Source organism: Molothrus ater, chromosome 1, assembly GCF_012460135.2.
Source record: "Molothrus ater isolate BHLD 08-10-18 breed brown headed cowbird chromosome 1, BPBGC_Mater_1.1, whole genome shotgun sequence".
NCBI lineage: Eukaryota > Metazoa > Chordata > Aves > Passeriformes > Icteridae > Molothrus > Molothrus ater.
Window position 1 is genome coordinate 72,039,284 of NC_050478.2, and position 19,204 is coordinate 72,058,487.

The following is a 19,204-nucleotide window of genomic DNA, read 5'->3' on the forward strand; positions in this document are numbered from 1 at the left end:
ATGAAATATTACTTTGCTGTGACCTTTCCCACTCTTTCCTTGTCCTTGTCCTTTAAAATATGATGGAATTTCTGGAGATATAGACAGCTCTTTTATTAAGGGAGTATTAAAATGAAGAATTTTCTCTGGAGGTTGTTCTTCTTATGTAAAAAGATACTGCAAATGACATTTGGACTCTCCATAACTGCAATGAGACTAATTTTTTTTTAATCTCACATGATGAAAGACAAATAACTGAGCAGTGCTATTATAAATTATGTGATCTTTATATGCTTAAATAAAGGCATTTTACACGCTTTACCTTGACAAAGCTTCTGCTGCCCTCCTGGGGAACCTTGGCTAGTCAAAATTAGGCTTGTGATCACAGGCTAATATCCTCCTTGTGGATGATTCCTTCTGGAATTACACCACTCTTGGGAGGCCTCAATGATCACAGAATAGTGATCCTACTGCTTTTATAGCATGGTGCACACCAGACACTTAAGAATGGAATTTCAAAGACTGAGTCAATTTCGCCCTTTGTCTTAAAGTGATTGGAGAATCTTTTCAAAGGTTTATCTTTATGATAGTGTTGTAAATACATAACATAGATTGAGAGAATTAGAAAAAAAAAAACAAGTTAGAAAAAACAATTTATTAAGTAATATCATATAAATAACTTGTTACAAAAATCAATTTGCAAAAAGGCAAATTCACTCTGTCTGTGAGAAATTGTTGTTCAAATTGGTTTCTCATCAAATCCTTAAATTTCATCTCCCCCTGCCCTCCCCAACCCCAAAAAAAGAAGCCAGTACAGTGAACAGGAAATATAAGGGAGAGAGTGCACACTTTCCATCTGACAAAAACAAATTGCCCATCCACGCTGCAGAAGAGATAATCATTCCAGCATGGGTCCCTCTGCAACACAGGGAAGTTCTAGGTGTAAACCTCTTGGGTGACAAAATTGTCACCCACAAATGTCTCATTGCTCTCTGCTGAGCAATGACAGATCCATCCAATGCTGAGGCTCCCTTGGCACAACCAGGGGATGACATCATGAGAGACTGTGTGGCTGGAGCATGCCAGCAAGTAAATCTTCCCAGGTGGAGGCATCATTTTCAATTTATGCTTGGAAGTATTTTTAATTTAAAAAAAATCAATTCCAAAAAGCATTTATTTTAAAGGGTTTAAAAAAATCACAAATCACAATAGGAGTTTGCCAGATTGATTTAGCTCAGTAACACAGTTAAGATGCACATAGCATTTATTATAAGGCCTTTCTTTAAAGTTTAATTTTTTCAAAGCAATGAAAGTAATCACAGAATTAAAACAGTACAGTGATTCTGAAGAGTTTTTTATGTGTCAAAATCCAGAAAGATTTTGTGTTTGCAGTGTTTTTTCTTTGTTGTGTTCACCTGAATGCTTAATAGTTCTATAAGTTTTTATCTTTAATAAACACTAAAGTAATAGATCATAGAAAACTAAAAGCTTATAGAAAGTGTTTCCAAGTATATTTACATAAATAGTGCAGTCTCATAGGAAAAGTCAAAAGCCTATGGGAATGGAAAGGATTTCTCTATATGCTGGACTTATGCCTTATTTGTCAAATCGAATTTGTGGTAAGAGAAATTTGAATATAGCAGCTCCTTTTTATTTTTTTCTTTTTTTTTTCTTTTAAAATTTATTTTTAAAGAAAGCGAAAGATACATGAAGAAAAAAAGGATAAGGGCAGGTTCTGTAAAAACTCTTTTGAGATCCAGTAACTCTACACACAAGATGATAGCCTTGTGGCTTTTAAGTGCCATGGGCCTGCCTTGCATATGACTGACTACCTCCCCTCACCCCCCATGCAATTCACCTCCTGCTCTTCTTCCTGAAATGTTCAGTTCTCTGACACTTGTACTTCCTACAACCCCAGCCACAGCTCTTGGATACCTACCGCTGAATTTTATGAACTCTTCAGGAAACTGTTTTAGTGTATGACAAACACAAGTCTGGGCTCAAAAGTGTAATATAGCAAAATGATGGGCAGGATCAAGATTGTTTCAGCTGGCTTAAATAAAACTGCTGAGGGCAGAGACTGGTATTAAAGCATTGTGTTGGAGTTCTGTGTTTTTCTCTCTTTCTGGAGCAACGCATGAGTCTGTGGACATCAAACATGCTTTTGTTCCTCTTTAAGTACAGAAACAATCTTTGAGAAAAGAACTCTTTCTAAAGACTGAACTGAAAGCAAAAAATATTGTGGCTTTGACATTTATTGGATGAGGCTGCTGTTTCAGAGGTGTAGATGGGTTGGAAAAATCCTGCCTTTCACAGCTTATGATGTTTCATACTCACTGGAAGCAGCATAATGACTGTTACTTTGTCAGCTCTCATTTGATGAGGCAGCTCAGACTCCAGAGTTAATTGAAATGCAAATGGGCAGGAGGATGGCAGCATCCATTTGGGACAGTGGTCTTCTGAAACACTTCAATGCTTCTCATAGCCAAAGGAAACGTGGAGAGACCTTTCTAACAGATGGTGGCAGGTAGAACTAACACAGTGGTGTTTGCAGAGAGTTACCTGCTCAAAACCACTCTCAGGAATCACCCTGCAGAAGACCATGAAGATAGTTCTGCTGCAGAAATTTAACATGTGCCTTTCTTTCCAAGAGATCTACAGCCTGGATTTACGTTGCTTGGTGTAAAAGAGATGTCTTTCTCCCTATCCATGCAGATCTCTCTCTGGTATGTCAGGAAGCCTGAAAGTGTTAGAAGTCCACTGCTGGTCCTGCTCAAAATGCATAATTCTGGTTTTCAAACAGGTGTAGACATACATTTTTAAAGCCATTTCTCTCTGCTATACTTTGCTATGACTGTTCTAGGTTTTATGGTACTGCAGATATTCATTCTCTTGGTTTTGTGGGATTTTTTTTGTTTATTTTCATAACAGAGAAACGGAAAAGCTGTAACTTGTAATGTAGACTGCTACTTCCTAAAGTGGATTATTTGAAGGTTGCCTCTTCCATTCACATTTAACAGTAAAGAAACACCGGAAGCAAGACCAGACAAATATGTTTCTTAGGAAAAATTTAGAAAACATTTCTGTTGGTATACAGGTGACATATTCTTCTACTACCTATCTTTTCCAGCAGATTTTTAACAGATATAATTGAAAAATACATACAATTTGGTTTTCTCATGGTTTGACACAATTCCATCTCTGTCAGGTTTGAGAACACATCTCAGACCTGTGATACTGCTGGTAGAGTCTTGTGCAGAGCTCTCTGCGAGTCTTTGCTTCAGCTCTCTTCCAAGCACAGAGAGATGTCCTGAAACAGCTGCACTGGAGGTATGGGCTGCTGTGTCTCCCTATACTGGTGCTGCTGTGGGATAGAATTGGGTTTAACCTGAAATAGTTCTCCTGGGGTAAAAACCACCCCAGCAAACACAGAACAAAAACAACTCCCCACCAGTTTTCTGGGGTAAAGTGACTCTCTTGGGAGTTGAGATGAAATAGTTACTGTAGAAACCTTATTCTATTTAAAGTGTAGAGATGTTATTGTTCTGCAGTAGCATGGTTGGCATAGCCTACCAGGTCCCTGTTTCACGTTGACTCCACTGAATTCCTTGGCGTCTTTTAATATATTTCCTGTTGTTAGGTCAGATGCTTTCCCAAATTAAAAGCCAACTGCATTTTTATCTATCTACCTGGCTTAGCTAAACTGCCTAATAATATTTCTTCTTCTGAAGTAGGTGTGGTTGTAAGAAGAGCAGGCTTAAAACAGCCTTGAAAGCCACTTCATAGCCCATAGTCCAACAACTGGTTATCTACAAATGACAACTGTAGCACTGTGTGAAAGCATTGTTAAATACTCATTTCTATCATCTAGCACACCACCATGCAACAAAGTGCAAAGAAATACTACTGCAAAGGTTTGTATTCACTGCAATATGGCACTTTCAATATTTAGAATGCAGTACTGATTTTATAAATTGCACTTTGTGGTACTGCCAAGCAAGAAGAAAAGAAAGAACTGAACTCTCCTTGCTGTGTGAGAGATGCTAAATCTGTTTAATTTGCAGGAAAAAAAATAGACCTTAAAACCTAGATGCATAAATAATAATTTGGATGCAAGTTTTCCTCAAATTTTCTTAGAAGAATGCATTTGCTATTCAGGCACCATATTTGTGGTGACATAACATAATTTTATATATATAATATATTTACATAACAGGCACGAGTAGCCACTCTCTATTATTTACTGTGTCACTCAATGGACAAGATAAAACCAGCTTTGAATTAAAAGGAAAAAAAAAAACCAAATCAACCTAAAACTTGGGCTTGGACTGCTACTAACAATCACTAAATCACTGTACAAACATAGGAAAATAGTTACAAGGAGTTCACTGGTCCTGCTGTCTCATTATCCCACCCAAGAAGTGACTAATGCAGGCTGCAGAGTGGCCCAGCCCCTTCAGGGCACCGGCGCTGTCTTCAGCCAAGTGCCACCAACTCCCTCTTCCCACTAAGCTGGAGGTGGCTTGCAGGGCTGAACAATATCACAGCCAGCCCTGCCATCCCCTCCACACACCAATCTGTTTCCTTGAGGCTTAAGGAAGGGAGGGGACAGTTCACTGGCTCACTTCGGGCATCCAGCTGGATTCTGAGCTTGGGGATATTTGCTGGAGGCAACCCCAGAGTGAAGGGAGAGAGAGCGATGTGTTAGGAGGCCACTGGGCAGAGCCCCTGGAGGGATGTGCTGGCCCCACTGACACTGTGTGAGGGGAACACCCCAAGGTGAGGGACCTGGGGCAGGTGGTGCTGAGCATCTGCTGCTCCTCCACATGTCTGAAATCCATAAGGTCTCTCCTGTCTGCCAGAGCCAGCTTTTGGACAGATTGCTTCCTAGAAGTTCCAATTTCAAGGAAGTCATGAAGAGCTAGGCTTGTAGCATCTTAAATTACTTAGGGACCCTGAAGAGGACAAAATAAGGCTCTAGCCATGCCATTGCCATTATGATGGGTGCAGCAGCTCAGCACCTCACCAAGTGATGGAGTAGGGAACCATATTCTGTTGGACTTAAACACTCTGAGAGGCTTTCACCAGGGAGGCCTAAGGCTCTGGACCCTTGGAAACTCTGGGCCCCTCTGCTCTGAAAGCATCCAATCTATAGTGCTGGGCATCTGCCAGCCATTATCTGCTGTGACCTACACCTACAGGTGTGCAGTGCTCAATGAGTCCTTTCCTGCCCAACCAGGGCCACAGCATGGCTGGATCATCCTCTTCACTCTGAGCTGGTCCACAAAATCTAAAATTCTGGTATTGTGGTTGTAAAAGTCTTATACTTGGGACTCTTACTGCTCTCTTTAACTCACAAGGAATAATGAATTCCAGGGATTAATTTTTAATTGCCCTTAGTTTTCTGTTTATTAACATTTTTTCTCATCTCTCTTTATTTCTGAGGTAAATTGAAGCTGTTTAGTTTTCAAATTTATTCACTTAAAATTTGGGGGAGGAGGAAAATAGATCCATTCCTGTAATTCTGGTATTAAATATTGTTTCATGAAATAAATTAGAATAGTTACACGAGGTATTTTAAAAATAGTAATTACTTCTTTCCTTGGCACAGTGCTATGGGCTGGGTGCCTACTTTGGGACACAGGGTGGCATTTAACTCCTGGAATGGGATATGCCCATGGCAGACCCTTAGGGTTTTCTCCAGAGAGCCTCTCCTAGATGTCTGGGTTGGAAGAGCAGCCACTACATGTTTGAAAAACCAACTGAAATACTGAGTGGTGTGCAAGCTATAAAGAAAACTGTTTTGGCCCAAGATTATGGCAACTTCCCCCCCTCCACACCTGGACAAAAATTACTTAGCTTGGCAAACCAGATAAACACAGAGAAAACTGTGGTTACAATTTTACCTTCCATTGAAGTCTTTATCAACCCTTACTGAGTAGTTTATTTTAAAAAATGACTTATAATTATGAACCTCCTTTTCAGGCCACTGGAATGACCATTATTTGTTTGTTCAGGGCTTGAGTCTAGAGAAAAAAAAAAAGAAACAACTACCCAAAAGCATGAAAAGTTACTTCCTCTGGCAGAATGCTAGTGTTTTCAATTTCTAAAGCATTTTCCAAAAGTCTTACATAGTTCTTGCAACATCCTGATGAGGTAGGCATTATTTCCCCATTTTACAGACAGCAAAACTGGGCAGAGAGTCAGTCAGGAATCCACCCCGGACATGCAGGCAGAGAAAGTCAGGCCAAAAAAAAAGCACTTTCCTCCTCTGCAGTTGCTCCTTTTGCCTCAGAGGGTTGCAGTCACCTTGAGGTCACTCCTCCCCACCTGCACATGAGAACAGGCAGGAGTAGCTGGGTGTGAACATCCTGACTACAATGTCTCCAGGACAGCGGCCATCACTGAACTGATGTGCAGGTGGAGGCTGACTGAGGAAGTGCAAGCAAAAGCCCAGTTATGATCTGTTCCTTCCTCCAAGTCATGACCTGATCTGGAGCTGGATTGGATGACTTCCCTGTATCACAAAGCAAGCCTGGGTTAGAATGAGGAAACCATCTAAGAATTATATACTGGGGCTACTGACCACACACACGTGCACACACACACATCTCTCCAGCAATGCTAGGTCCAAAGAATATATACAGAGCAGTCAATGAACTATATATATGTGTGTGTTAGTATGATTCAGTGCAATGGGGAAATGGTGAGTTCTAGAGAAACACTCAGGTTTAAATGACCATTAAGCCTCTCTACCCTCCTCATGAGTAAAATGCGTGCTTGATGTTCTTTTCTCAGCTTACTCTACTTGTATAATAAACCTTCATTCCATCACCACTACTTTTGACTATAATACATAGGGTAAACTAGGGTACCTCATTACATTGGGATGTGCAATACACAATTGACAGAGCAGTCGTCTGAGCTGAATAGTCTGAATACAAGTAAAAAGCAAGTGAGCTTAAACAGTAATATACTCCACTTTACAATATAAGCAGAACAAGTAAAAATATTGCTCCCCATCTGATCCTTTTTTTTCCCCTCCACTACTGCTGTGCCTGTAAGATTGGCTTGGTAAACTGGATGCACTCAAAAAATAAGGATTTTGCCTCTTGGAAGCTCATAAATTGATACTAGAGAAAGTTTACTGATGGCTAACCCACACAGACTGCAGTCATTAGACAATTCAAATGGGTAGAATAGAGAACCCTTTCAAACAGCTGTGGAGAAACAGAAAGAAATAGCCACTTCACATATCCCAATGCTGTTTCTGGGAATGAGGAACAGAAAAAAGAGAAAAAAAACCCGAATACAACATATTAAGAGTCTTTGTCACTGTCCATTGAGCCATACATATCTGCCAGCTTTTTAAACCGAGGTCCCCAGTCACTGAGGTAATCGTAGTCCTGATCTCCGTCCGTAGTCACTGACTCCAAGGAGCTGAGGGACTCGGCCACAGAACCATTACCTTCGTACGCGTAGGTTGCTAATGAGTCATACGGGGGTGCTGTTGGATCTGTATCATTTTCCTTTAACCTTTGGTTAATGAAATCTCTGACATCCGTGTTATCTCGCGCCGCTGCAGTCCGCCGCGGCAGAAAAAGCGTTTCTGGCACAATGTCTCTGCGTAATTTATTATCATCTATGGCTTCGGGATTCCTCAGCGTGCCAATATCAAACGCCTGGGTGTCTTCCTCTCCGCCACCTTCATCGTTATAACTGACAATGTTGTCTCTGATGTCTTCTTTGGAAATTATCAAAGGCTCTTTTTTCCGCTGCCGTCTCAGTGCTGCAAACAGCACCACAGTAACTGCAAACAAAAACAACAGCGAAAGAGAAAGGGAAAGAAGGTTAATCCCCAACTCCATTAAAGCCCAGAAGAAATGCTGCGCCTCTGCTTGAGCTTGAAGTTTGAGAAGATGTTTTGAAAAACTGAAAATGTGCACATCAGATTTTCAAGCTGTGCTTGCTCTGCCTGTGAGTTCCTTGGGAGATGAAATGGCATGGATGCACAGAAGAAAGGAGATCTCAAGCCTGTAGGAAGCCAAGCAGAATGTCTTTTTGCTGGTAGTCACTTTGTTACCCAAAGCCAAATCCTAATTTTGTCACCTTGAGAACAGAACTAGTTTCATGACATCTGGGAAGGAGGAAACACTTTCTCCAGAATAAGTAGTGTCAGATGTTACTTATGTTGAACCCCTTGGACAATATACAACTTCTGCTATGGACAAGGATGGCATCTACTGATGTTAGCAAAGCAAAATTTCAAGATAAGTAAATCCATGCTCCTCTGGGAAAAAAGCTTGGAATATGGAACAGATTTTCAGCCAGCACAACGTCTGAGTTTTATTAACTTCCCTGGAATGTTTTTACAGTGTACATCACCTTGAAAAGTATACAAATTAAAAAATGGACTGATGAGATATGATAAAAATATTTTTTAATCTGACAAAGGCAGATTTCTAGAAGATATTTTATGCCCTTAATTTAAAGTGTGTGTTTGCATACACATATTTTTCATTTATTTGGAGGGAAGGAATTCTTTCCATGATCCTGATGCAAATTTTAATGTTTTTATTCAATAATGATTTTCCGTAGTGATGGAGAAGTGGACACAGTGCGTGGAAAAGGGATATGGTCAACACTTTCCTGTAGAAGCTAGTTTCAGATTTCTTAGCTGGATTCTACATTAAAATGTAAATGGCTGAATATTGACAAATGAACAGTAGCAAGGAGCAGGGATGTATTTCTGCTGTCAGTGTTGCTTTGGTAGTCTGAGGTCTGCAGTGCCCAGCATTTCAGCTCTGCTGTGCAAACTCCAAGGAAGGACACATCTTGCTGTCTTTACAGTTTTTTCATAGCAAAGCAAAGCAGAAATGCCTAAACTCATTGATGTGAGATGATAAGGTGGATCACAATGATCCTTCATGTCAGCTTTGCTTCTAAAATGGCATGTGAGTCAAGCACAGTAACTGTTAAAGATTTTTTTTTCAGTCCTTTCCTCAGTTGTAACCTTTTAAGGCCAACATCAAGGACTAAGGGCGTCCCCAGCCCAAAACTTTATTCCATGGAACCTTAAAATTCTTAGTTTCCTTTGACAGACAAATTCTGGTGAGTTTTTTCTTTTGGTCAGGGAAGGTGGTTGTTTTTTGTTTCTTTTTGTTTGTTTATTTTGGTTGGATTTTTGGTGTTTTTTTTTGGTTTGGGTTGTTTGTTTTATGTGATTGCTTGGTTTTTTTAATAATGAGTTCCCCTGCAGGATTGCTTAGAGCAAAATACTGCCTGTAAGTGTGCCCAAGCATCTTGTAGATTGACTACAGAAGGTCACCAGAAATACAGGAAAAAGCAGGAAAATGCTGTATTTTACCACAGGAATACTGTGAATAAGGAAGAACATCTGCAAATATGAGTTGAAAGAAAATGGATGGTGAAGTTGAAGGATTAGGAGAGGTGGTTTAGATTGCATTAGGACCTCAGCCTAATGATGAGAATTTACTTATGGTGTCAGAGAAGGGTCCTAGTTTGAGTGATGCTTCTTCGTGCTGCTGTGCAAAAATGCAGTGAGAGATGATTGTCTTCCTCAAGAGCAAAAAGCCGTCGCACTGTGTAGAAGGACTGGTGAAAAGTGTGTATGAAAGAAGAGAGATCTCTGGAGAACATTTTGGAAACTTGAAAAACCCAATGTCAGTTTGGAATGGGCTTCTGGAACAGTGACTGGTAGAATGGTCTGAGAAAGCACAGGAATGATAGATTTTACATCAAAGAGTTGCTGAAGTATCACATTATGAAAACAAGTGTTACAGAGAACATGCAAGGATGAGACTTTGATAAATACATCACATGTCTGATACATGGATTTTACTGCTTTGTGCTGAACTTGCAGGGAAAAGACCCCATCATAAGCTACATGTTGAAGTACATTGCCTTTATTTGCATGTCTATGTTCAGCAGTATCTGAAACCTCCTGATAAGATGATAAACTTACTCAAATTGCATATAAACCTAGCAATTTACAGGCCCTTTTTGTTGCTGCTAAACTTTGAGTTGTGGTTCAGGTCTGCCCAGAGTATTGTTTTTCACTCAGTAGTGGTTGCACATTCAAACCCTGCAACCAACCTGAAAATAGAAAATTATATAGCTGAGTTAATTGAAAATCTGCTTATGGTGCATGGTGGCATGAGCAGTAATTGACATAAAGTGCTGCTTAGCACACAGAATCAATTATTTTCGATTGACATAAAACAGGAAATCGTTTAATGTCAGATTGATATTAATGAGCACAGTTGTACTAACGAGTGCAAGACTACCTGCAGCATTACATTACTTTTTCTGGTAAGGAACTTAATACAAAGTGAGCTCAGCCCTTAGGGACAATGATACCATGTTTTGAAAAATGAATTTAATGGTGAATTAAAGATCAGATTGTTATTGTGGGAATCTTTTCTGAAAATGGGATCGAGCTTATTTGAGCAAGCCACGACTACATTGTTAGAGTCTGAGAACCACAACCTCATCTTAGACTCATTACTGGAGAAGGAAATTTTGTTAAAAGAAAAGATCAGGATGACTCTGCAGTGGTGAGAAGCATGTCCAAGGAAGATAGGAGTATGGTAAAAAGAAGTAGAATCATAAAGGAAACATTTTGTCCCCTGCATGACCCTACTGATGTAAAATTGGTCTGACTGCCTCCTTTTCTCCTAAGATCCTAATGAAATCTCCCAGAGAACAGCCTATGTTGTATTGTACAGTTGTCCCCAGATGAACAGGTACAGATAATGGCCGAGTGACCAACTACCACTGTTGCAGTACAAGAGGGGTGGAACCTGACAGGTATGTGAGAGATGTTGCAAACTGTCCTTATATATCTATATCACCTATATCTATATCTATATCTATATCTATATCTATATATATCTATATCTATATTTATATTTATATTTATTTTAATTTTTAGATTTCTATTTAAAGTTGACCACCTGTAAGTGCCATAGCCAGAGCCCTCTGCACATCCTCCACACTCAGGGTCCAACCTCTTACTAATGGTGGCTGAAATGGAGGACCCTGCAGCCCTTGAGAGAGTCCCTCAGTATCATTCAGCATCCTTTTCCAACAGAGAAAAAGCACTGAGACTTTTTTCTCCTCAGTTTAGAAATGGAAAGTTAATTCTTCAAAACTAAGTTATCTGCCCTCTTTCTATGGGCATCAGAAAGGGATGGACACCTGCAGAAGGTTGTGAGTAATGTGTCTGGTCCTCCTCAGATACCAATAAAGGATCGGATGGGATGGGATGGGATGGGATGGGATGGGATGGGATGGGATGGGATGGGATAGGATGGGATAGATGTCTCTCTACAGGTGTCTCTTTCCATTGAACAGAGTGTAGAGCCCAGCTGTCTCCTCTCCCTCATATATCACTAACTTTTAGATAACTAAAGTTAGATTGGTTGTGCCCTATGCACCCCATCTGTAGCAGCCCTCAAAAGAAGAAATACAGTAACATATGTACAGGATAAGACAATGATATCTTTACTTTTTCCTTTGTCCTAGTCTTGGAATAATCATTACAGCAATGCAAAATGACCATGAAAGGAACAAAATGTCCCTGAGTTACTTACCAAGTAATATAATGATGCAGAGAAGAATGGCAATGAGAGCGCCAGTGCTAAGACCAGTAGGATGAATCAAGGCTTCTGCATTACAGGACAGCATCTTTCCTCGATGGTCACAAGCACACACTCGAATGGTCACTGTTTCAGTGCTGCTCTGGATGGGGTAATCATTGTCTGATATTACCACTGGCAGGAAGTAGGTACTTGTTTCATGCCGGTTATATCTGGTTTTTCGAGTGAAAATCCCTGCTGTGTTGTCTGGAAACACAAAGCATGCATTAAATCTTTATCTGAAGACTGAAAGCAAGGATAAGATAATAAAGAAAAGTCTTCCTAGAAATTCACCTCTGTTGTCCTGTAGTGTAAAGTTTGAGCTGCTGGCTGCCTCGGGAGCTAAGGAGAATGAAAACTGATGTCCATTGTAAGAGTCATCTTTATCAACAGCACTTAATGTTTGTATCAGCTGAAACAATAAGAACAAAATTATCTCCTAAGTCAGTGAACTTTATATTCATTTATGTACTCTAAAAAAAACTGTAAAAGCAATATTTTGTATTAATTTTTTATTCTGCTTCAAGGCAGATGATGTTGCTATGGTGAGCTCAAGAAAAGTCATCCACATGCTGCTGATGCTGTTTGGGGTCACCATACTATTATATCCTATGCCATCAGGGAGTGACATAATGATTTTGAAAGCTGGCAGGAAAATCATGTTGATTTCACCAGAAGGCTTGGGTTAATGCCACTGCAGATGGGTAGGAAATCTTTGCATGTGACAAGGAATAGAGATAAAAGGTGAGACAGTCCAAGCTGAATTTATGTTTATCTACCCAAATCTCATGTCACAGAAATAGTTTGCCTGAATTTTCCAAATCATCTGCAACTTTGAGCTGCTTCACAATAGGAGTAGTAGATGAGAGCTATCTAGCAGGATATACTTGTATCACAGACAGAACCTGTAACATTTACAGACATGAAATTGTTTTTGAAGGAGACAGTGGAGGTGCCTAGATAAAGCAAAGGATGAAAGAATGAAAATAAATCAGGGGCAACAAGGTGCAGTACAGAAAATAACATTCAAAAACACACCATCATGTCAGCTGGAAGAATACTGAGTGAAATCAGATAATGTGCAGTCACTGTTTAATTTTGCAATTAAGTTTGATGCAATGCAAAGTACACCGCTTGATGAGGTAATGCAAGAGTAGCAGCAAAACTCATTTAATTTGGAATATTTTCTGAGTATGAGCAGGCAACACACCTGTTCTGCCTTTGCGTTTTCGCAGACGAAAGTCTCGTAAAACATGGCAAACTCCGGAGCGTTGTCATTTACATCCAAGACCTTAATGAACACAGGGACACGGCTGCTTTGTTTGGGGTTGTCTGAAATGACAAAACCAGAATGGAGATTTTATTTAGCCCAGTTACTGACTCTGTGCAGTGGAAGAAAAGGACAGACTTGGTGGTTCAATTCTTCTCACTCAGAGCACTTCACTTACATTCTGTTGATTTCTAGTGAGTGTGTTATGGGATGAATGTAGTATCATTTCTCTAATTCTGTGTAAATACAGAGTTATGATGGAGTAGGAGTCCAGGATTTATAAATTCCTTTGATCGTTCCAAGTGTGATTATGAATGTATGTGTGATATACGTAAATATAATACTGGAACTAAATTAAATCTATTTATTAGCCTGACTAATACTGTTTGGTGGCAGTGAAGTATTTAGAACATATTCCCTTCCTTAGCTCTCTAACAGGAAAAGTCATGAGGATGAGATTGAGTGGGTTTTTAATTCTCCACTTGTTAAATATGGTACTCTGTGCCCTACAAATCTTGTGGCACAGTTCCTTAAGCTACCATGATTATCATTATTTTATAGAAATAATATAATAACTGCAGCTGTGATCACAGATGCTTTCTAACCTGTTGTGAATTGTTTTGTCTGATGTTCTAGAGTAAATACTGAAGTGGATCAGCTGAAAAACATAAACTCTATACAGAACCTGCAGACCCCCCCCTATGTAAACAATCTTTTTTTAACCTATAAGGACTGCATAGTGCCAAGAGATTGAAATTGACAAAGATGTTCCTGAGCACAGAATATTAGTGAAAATACTGTCATCTTTCTGGATAAAAATAAAAACACCAAATAAAGCACACCATACTGTATAGACCATTCCTTTTCCTGCTGGAGGAGACACGCTTAAGTCAAAATGATACAGAGAATAAGGAAGAAAAGCAGCGACAGTAACCTTGCCTAGGGCCATGCATGGTGAAATAGGCAAGATTCTGAGGCAAAAAGTCACACCATAACAACCACTGACTCCTAAAATGTACAAGATCTGGTCCCAAAGAAATTTGTCATCCCTAATTGAAAGAAATCCAAGAGACACTGCCATTGATCTGCCTCCTTTGATCATTGATCTCCTCCTGCTGCATATCACACAATATCCACCTAGGATTATGTGGGTATGGGAATGTGAGAAATATGAGGAAAAGAGTGTGATTGAGATAATTTATTTTAAAATAAGTACCTTCCCCTCTCCTACATGAGGGTTCATACTGAATTTACTATGTTGATCTCCTACCCACGTTAATATGGTTTATCAATGCATTTTAACCTATCATTCAAATGAAAAAATAGTGCAATAAAATATAGCAGATCTAAGACTCTATATTCTTCTACAAGCATTCATTATAGTAGCTTGCTGGTTTTATTATTATATTTATTCATTATAGCAACTTCTATTTATTCATTATAGTAGCTTGTTGACTTTAATAAAAGTCCTATTAATGTGTTTATCATCCTTTCACAAATGTGAAAATGCTTGCTCCAAAATTGACATTGCTTATTTGTATTACGGAGCTCAGTCATTTGGACAAAATATTGTGCTTTAAGGCTCCACAGTCCCATTGAAGTTTATATGATTCCATTAGGCATAAACCTCTTTCTAATATCAGCCATTGGGCTAAATTCATTCGATGTATAAAATAACAGTTTATGTATAATATGGAGTGAGCTGAATTCTTTGCTAAAATACATCAATAAAAGAGTTGAATTTTTATAACAGGCAGAAATCAAAGGCATTCATTTGAGGTCACAGGACTATTGGCAAGACTATTTTGTAGGGCACACTTTGCAAACAAATACATTCAAGTATATTGACAAACATGTTTCTTTTCCTCTAAAGACAGAGAATTGTTTTGTTTCCTGCTTTTTAAACCTAAACATACATATTTTCATTTTACTTCTAGGTGCTTAAGGTTCTCACAATTTAAAATCATACTGTAATAAACAGAAGCTTGATAGAAACTCTAGGCTCTAAGAACATATTCCTCTTCTCTGATTTAATGGAAATCTATATACATCTTCAAGTCTTTGTTTTTTTGGAAATTTTGTGTCATCATCTTTCAAATTATTTGTGCAAATTAATTCATGTAGGTTCATTTGTTAGCATTATCCCTTAATTACTGCTGGGCTCTATATCTCCACAGACTCTACAAGCTGCTTAAATCTATTTCTTTGCATAGGGATATGCTTTCTGCTGAGCCAGCAATAAAACTTTTACAGAGGTGATTTTTTTTCAGAATACAGCCTCATAGTCCTGACAATGTTTGACTTAGCCATAAGTGTTAAGTAGCAAATATTTAAAAACACTCTGTGAATTGTCTTTGGTAAATCAGCTGTAATTCTGCAGCTGTGGCTCACTAGCCCTGTGTCCCCTGTTTTAATGCCAGTTTGCTGTCTGGCTGTGGCAGATGTACTGACCTGGGATTTCACCAACTACTTATGTGCAGCAGTCACAGCATGATTGATTCTCTGGGCTGCTGAGCAACTGCAGCTCATACTGGTGAAAAAGGAGAGCATTTAGAACTGGAGCAATCTACACTTACTGACAATTCTAGACAAAGGCAAAGCAACTTCTGTATTTTTTTTTAACGGTAAAATCAAATCAAGAGCAGTCATCACTGAAAGGTGTTTCTCTTTATGACTTTATAATTATTTTTTTCATATATCAAAGGGAGCACCCACCCATTTGAAGGCATATCCTGCCTATAACCTGACTAGATATTTTTTAGATTACTTCAGTGAAATATAGTTGGAGCTTGATGAGATAATGTCACTGAGAGTAACAAGTGATTCTATGGAATTTAGTGGAATGGGACTTTAAGTAGCCTTGCTAGAAATTTCTGGGCTTGCCAGGAACAATAAGCAGTGGTGCTTTCCAGTCTAGTCTCTTGAGACTAAAATTAGTGAAGTGTCCTGGATCATAAAAGTACATTTCAACAAAAAAAAAAAAAAAAAAAAAAAAAAAAAAAAAAAAAAAAAAGCCTTTGGAAGACATATACCCTAGTATTCCAAATTTTGTCTAGGCTTAGTAAAGCACACCCTGGGAAGCAGGTTTGCTGCAGCCTGAAAGGATTCAGACTAAAGAGGAATGGTAATTAAGACAGAAGGAATGGTAATTAAGACAGAAGCCTGTGTCAGACACAAGAGGTTAAGCTGAGAAGGTTTGGTGCAGTAGAAGGTCTGTGCTTAGGGGAGGATACAAGAAACCAAATGAGTACTTCCTATACGATGCCAAGCTGGTTTTTGGACAGTTTTCTATACTGCATGTTATTTCAGCCAGCTGGGGTCAATGCAAGTGTTCTTCCTATTGTCAATGCTAAATGTTCTTGCTATTCTTTCCTTTTTAGGCATGTATTTTTCCCTTCTGCTCTACCCAGGAGCTGCCTATAGTGTACAAATTTTGACCGTAGAACCCACCTTCAAGAACTTAACAGAAACACAGCCACATGACTAACATTCAGTGTTTGGTGTGCTGAAATCCCATACCTAGCATTAGAAGGTGCAAACTTTCATGAGAGGGAGAAAATTATTAACGTCCTGTCATTCCTATAGGCTCATACCCACTACTTCTTCATATAACCCCATTTGCTTGCCTCAATAACATCATTTTATATTGGTTTTCAGTTTTAAAGAAGACTTACACAATAAAGAAAGTTGAGTCAAGTAATTTCGAGCTTTTTATACTCATCTCACTGTTAAGCAGGTAATTGAGCCATACACATACAAAAAAGAAAGTAGAGCTTATATTGTCTCAGAAAAATCAAAAGCTTTTTAGCCTCTGGGTTGCAGAGAGGCATTGTAACAGTCACAGAACTGGTGTTTATATTAAACTTATCTACCATTCCACCATAAACATAGGCACTGTTACTCTGCAAAAGCAAATAGAATTGCATTTCCTGATATTCGAGCATGTGATGTACTTGTAGATAATGAATTAAAACAAAGTGGATTGTTTATTAAGGCCATCTCGAACATATGTCTTTATCTTAGACCCCTGGCATTTCAACTTCTAAAATCAGCATGTCTAGTGTTATCACAAGATCAATACTTTGGAACAATCCTAAACTAAGTGACAGACTGATTTGTAGCTGCAGCTTGTAATTTCAAAAGGTTTGCACAAAGTAAAAGATGGAGATTCGTAAAAGGACTTAGATCTGAGCACTCAGCTCAACCAAACCACTTTAGCCTTATTTGAAAACATCCAGCCTGAATGAGACTGAATTCAGCCAAGGAATGCACTTTGGCTTTAAATCACCTGTCTTGCTGCATACCAGTTTCAGAATTCAATGACCACGTTCAAAATGTAAAGTGGCTATAATGATCAGAGAACACAGAACTGCCACCTTTTCTCCCTGCTCCGTTACCTCTTCATGAACTGTGTCCCTAATAAACACAAAACTGCAGACGACCTCTTGCAGAGTTACTGCTTCTTCATTAGTATTGAGTGGGCTATCCATAAACCTGACATGTGCCCAGCTGCGCTTTCCACACACTCAGCTAGAAGGCTAAATTCATTACAGCAGGGACAGGAGTCATATTTAGCTTTAACTTACTGATCTCTGCTGCTATTACTGTAATGTTGTGCCACAGCAGTGTTTCCCGGTCAAGGGGTTTGGAAGTGAATATCGAACCATTTCCTGAATTGATGTTGAATACTCTGTCCATATCAGTGTGACGATCTACAGAGTACCTGCAAATACAGAGACAGGGGTTAGAGGAATGCTTTCCTTTTAATTTCTATGTTCTAAAACCATTTTCTAAGACTAGACATCAAACAGCTAGTAAATGGGGTTTCCTTTTGTTTTCAGCACAGGCTTCAGAGTCTTTATGTATTCATACAAAGAGCTAGTTCTGAGATACTGGATAATGACACATTGGAGGTTTGATTTAGAAGGTGGAGTATTGTCACTGAATAAATGAATTGCTGTGGAATTTACATACCTCTGAGAATCATCAAAGCTTTGTTTTTAGTGAAAAATGTGAAGTCTGTGCCCTGAAAGATACGAAGTTTATTTTAAGGCTGAGTTGGCTTTTCCTTTATAAAACCTTCTTTTTATGGATTGATATCTCAACTGTTCCAAATCATTTCTGATACAAAATGTGACAGCTGGAGCGCATTTGTACTTTTCACTTTTCAGCATTTAAAAAGGTTGCCCTCCCAAACCAAGTCAGCACAGAACAGAGATTCATTATTCCACATATCACAAAATGATTTGTTGTAACTCATTAAAACTAACATTCTCAGCCCTGCTTGATGGTATCTATATGTGAAAAGGAATGCTAACAAGCTCTGGATGAGCTCAGAGTCTAAATACAGATTCAAATTTTCGATCTGATCTTTTGCTTTTTCAGCTGAACTAAATCCAAGTTTAAAAGTAGAACTCTCCAATTCCCGGGAGAGAGCACTTCCACCTTGATCCAAATGCTGTGACTTGGTTTCATCTCTCCTGAAGGGAAAATTCTTGCATAAATTATGGAGGGTTTTGACAGAAATATGCCTGTGATGTTGCCAAAGCAAGAATGCAATTGCATTATTCTGCTCCTGTTTCCAGCCCAACTGTGTGCTCATGTACAATGCAGGACAGATCCTTTGGAAGCCCAGTCTGTTCCCTTGGTCTCCTTGCACGCCACATCGATGGAGACAAGGCAGCTACTGCTGTCCCTTGTGTCCACACAAGGGTGAAGACAACAGCTGAGCTGGTAAGCAGTCAGATGAAAACTGGGCCAGCGAATGGCATTGACACCACAGAATTCAGGGGAATGCAGAGGCTGAAGAATAATTTTTCTCCCCTGCTCTGCCCTAGAAGCAGCTGCAAGACACGTCCTTCATTCTGCACAGATTTCCTACAGAGTGCCTGTGCAGTGTCTCTTAAATTCTAAAAAACATCTTGCATGAAAGAAGGACTAGAAGAAACTAGCTGAAATGTGGTTATGCCAAAATTTTAAAATTCACTAACTTGTTAATTATCTTGTAACTTTATTCTTTGTAAATAAAATGTGGGATATAATGCCTACAGCAAATTAGACTTATTAGGTCTTATTCTAAAATAAGAATTTAAGTGAAGCCTACCTTTCTCAACAAAAAAATGGCAAATATTACTTATTTGCACTAAACTGTTTTTCTTTTTCCGTGGTGATTCTTAGGGAACACCCAAATGACTTTCAAAGGTACTAGTACAAAAAGCTAACATATTTTGGCAGGACTTGCATGGGCACACTTTGCTAATTATTCAGGAGTTCAGATTTAGTTTTCATTCATTGC

The 19,204-nt window shown here is 39.0% G+C and overlaps 1 protein-coding gene across 3 annotated transcripts in view; it reads right to left on the minus strand.

Moving 5' to 3' along the window:
• Window positions 1–619: 619 nt before the first annotated feature.
• Window positions 620–19,204, minus strand: part of LOC118696723 (cadherin-6) — a 111,094-nt gene continuing 92,509 nt past the window's right edge. For 2 of the 3 annotated variants that reach the window (XM_036399001.2, XM_036399010.2), the window contains exons 8-12: window positions 17,496–17,632; window positions 12,850–12,971; window positions 11,934–12,051; window positions 11,595–11,846; window positions 620–7,789 (exon numbers count right to left, since the gene is read on the minus strand). In XM_036399001.2, the coding sequence (XP_036254894.1) occupies window positions 7,299–7,789; window positions 11,595–11,846; window positions 11,934–12,051; window positions 12,850–12,971; window positions 17,496–17,632 (1,120 nt within the window). In that variant the 3' untranslated portion in view covers window positions 620–7,298. Of the gene's footprint in view, window positions 7,790–11,586; window positions 11,847–11,933; window positions 12,052–12,849; window positions 12,972–17,495; window positions 17,633–19,204 lie in introns of those variants that run through there. The other variant, XM_054514004.1, reaches the window with a different exon arrangement.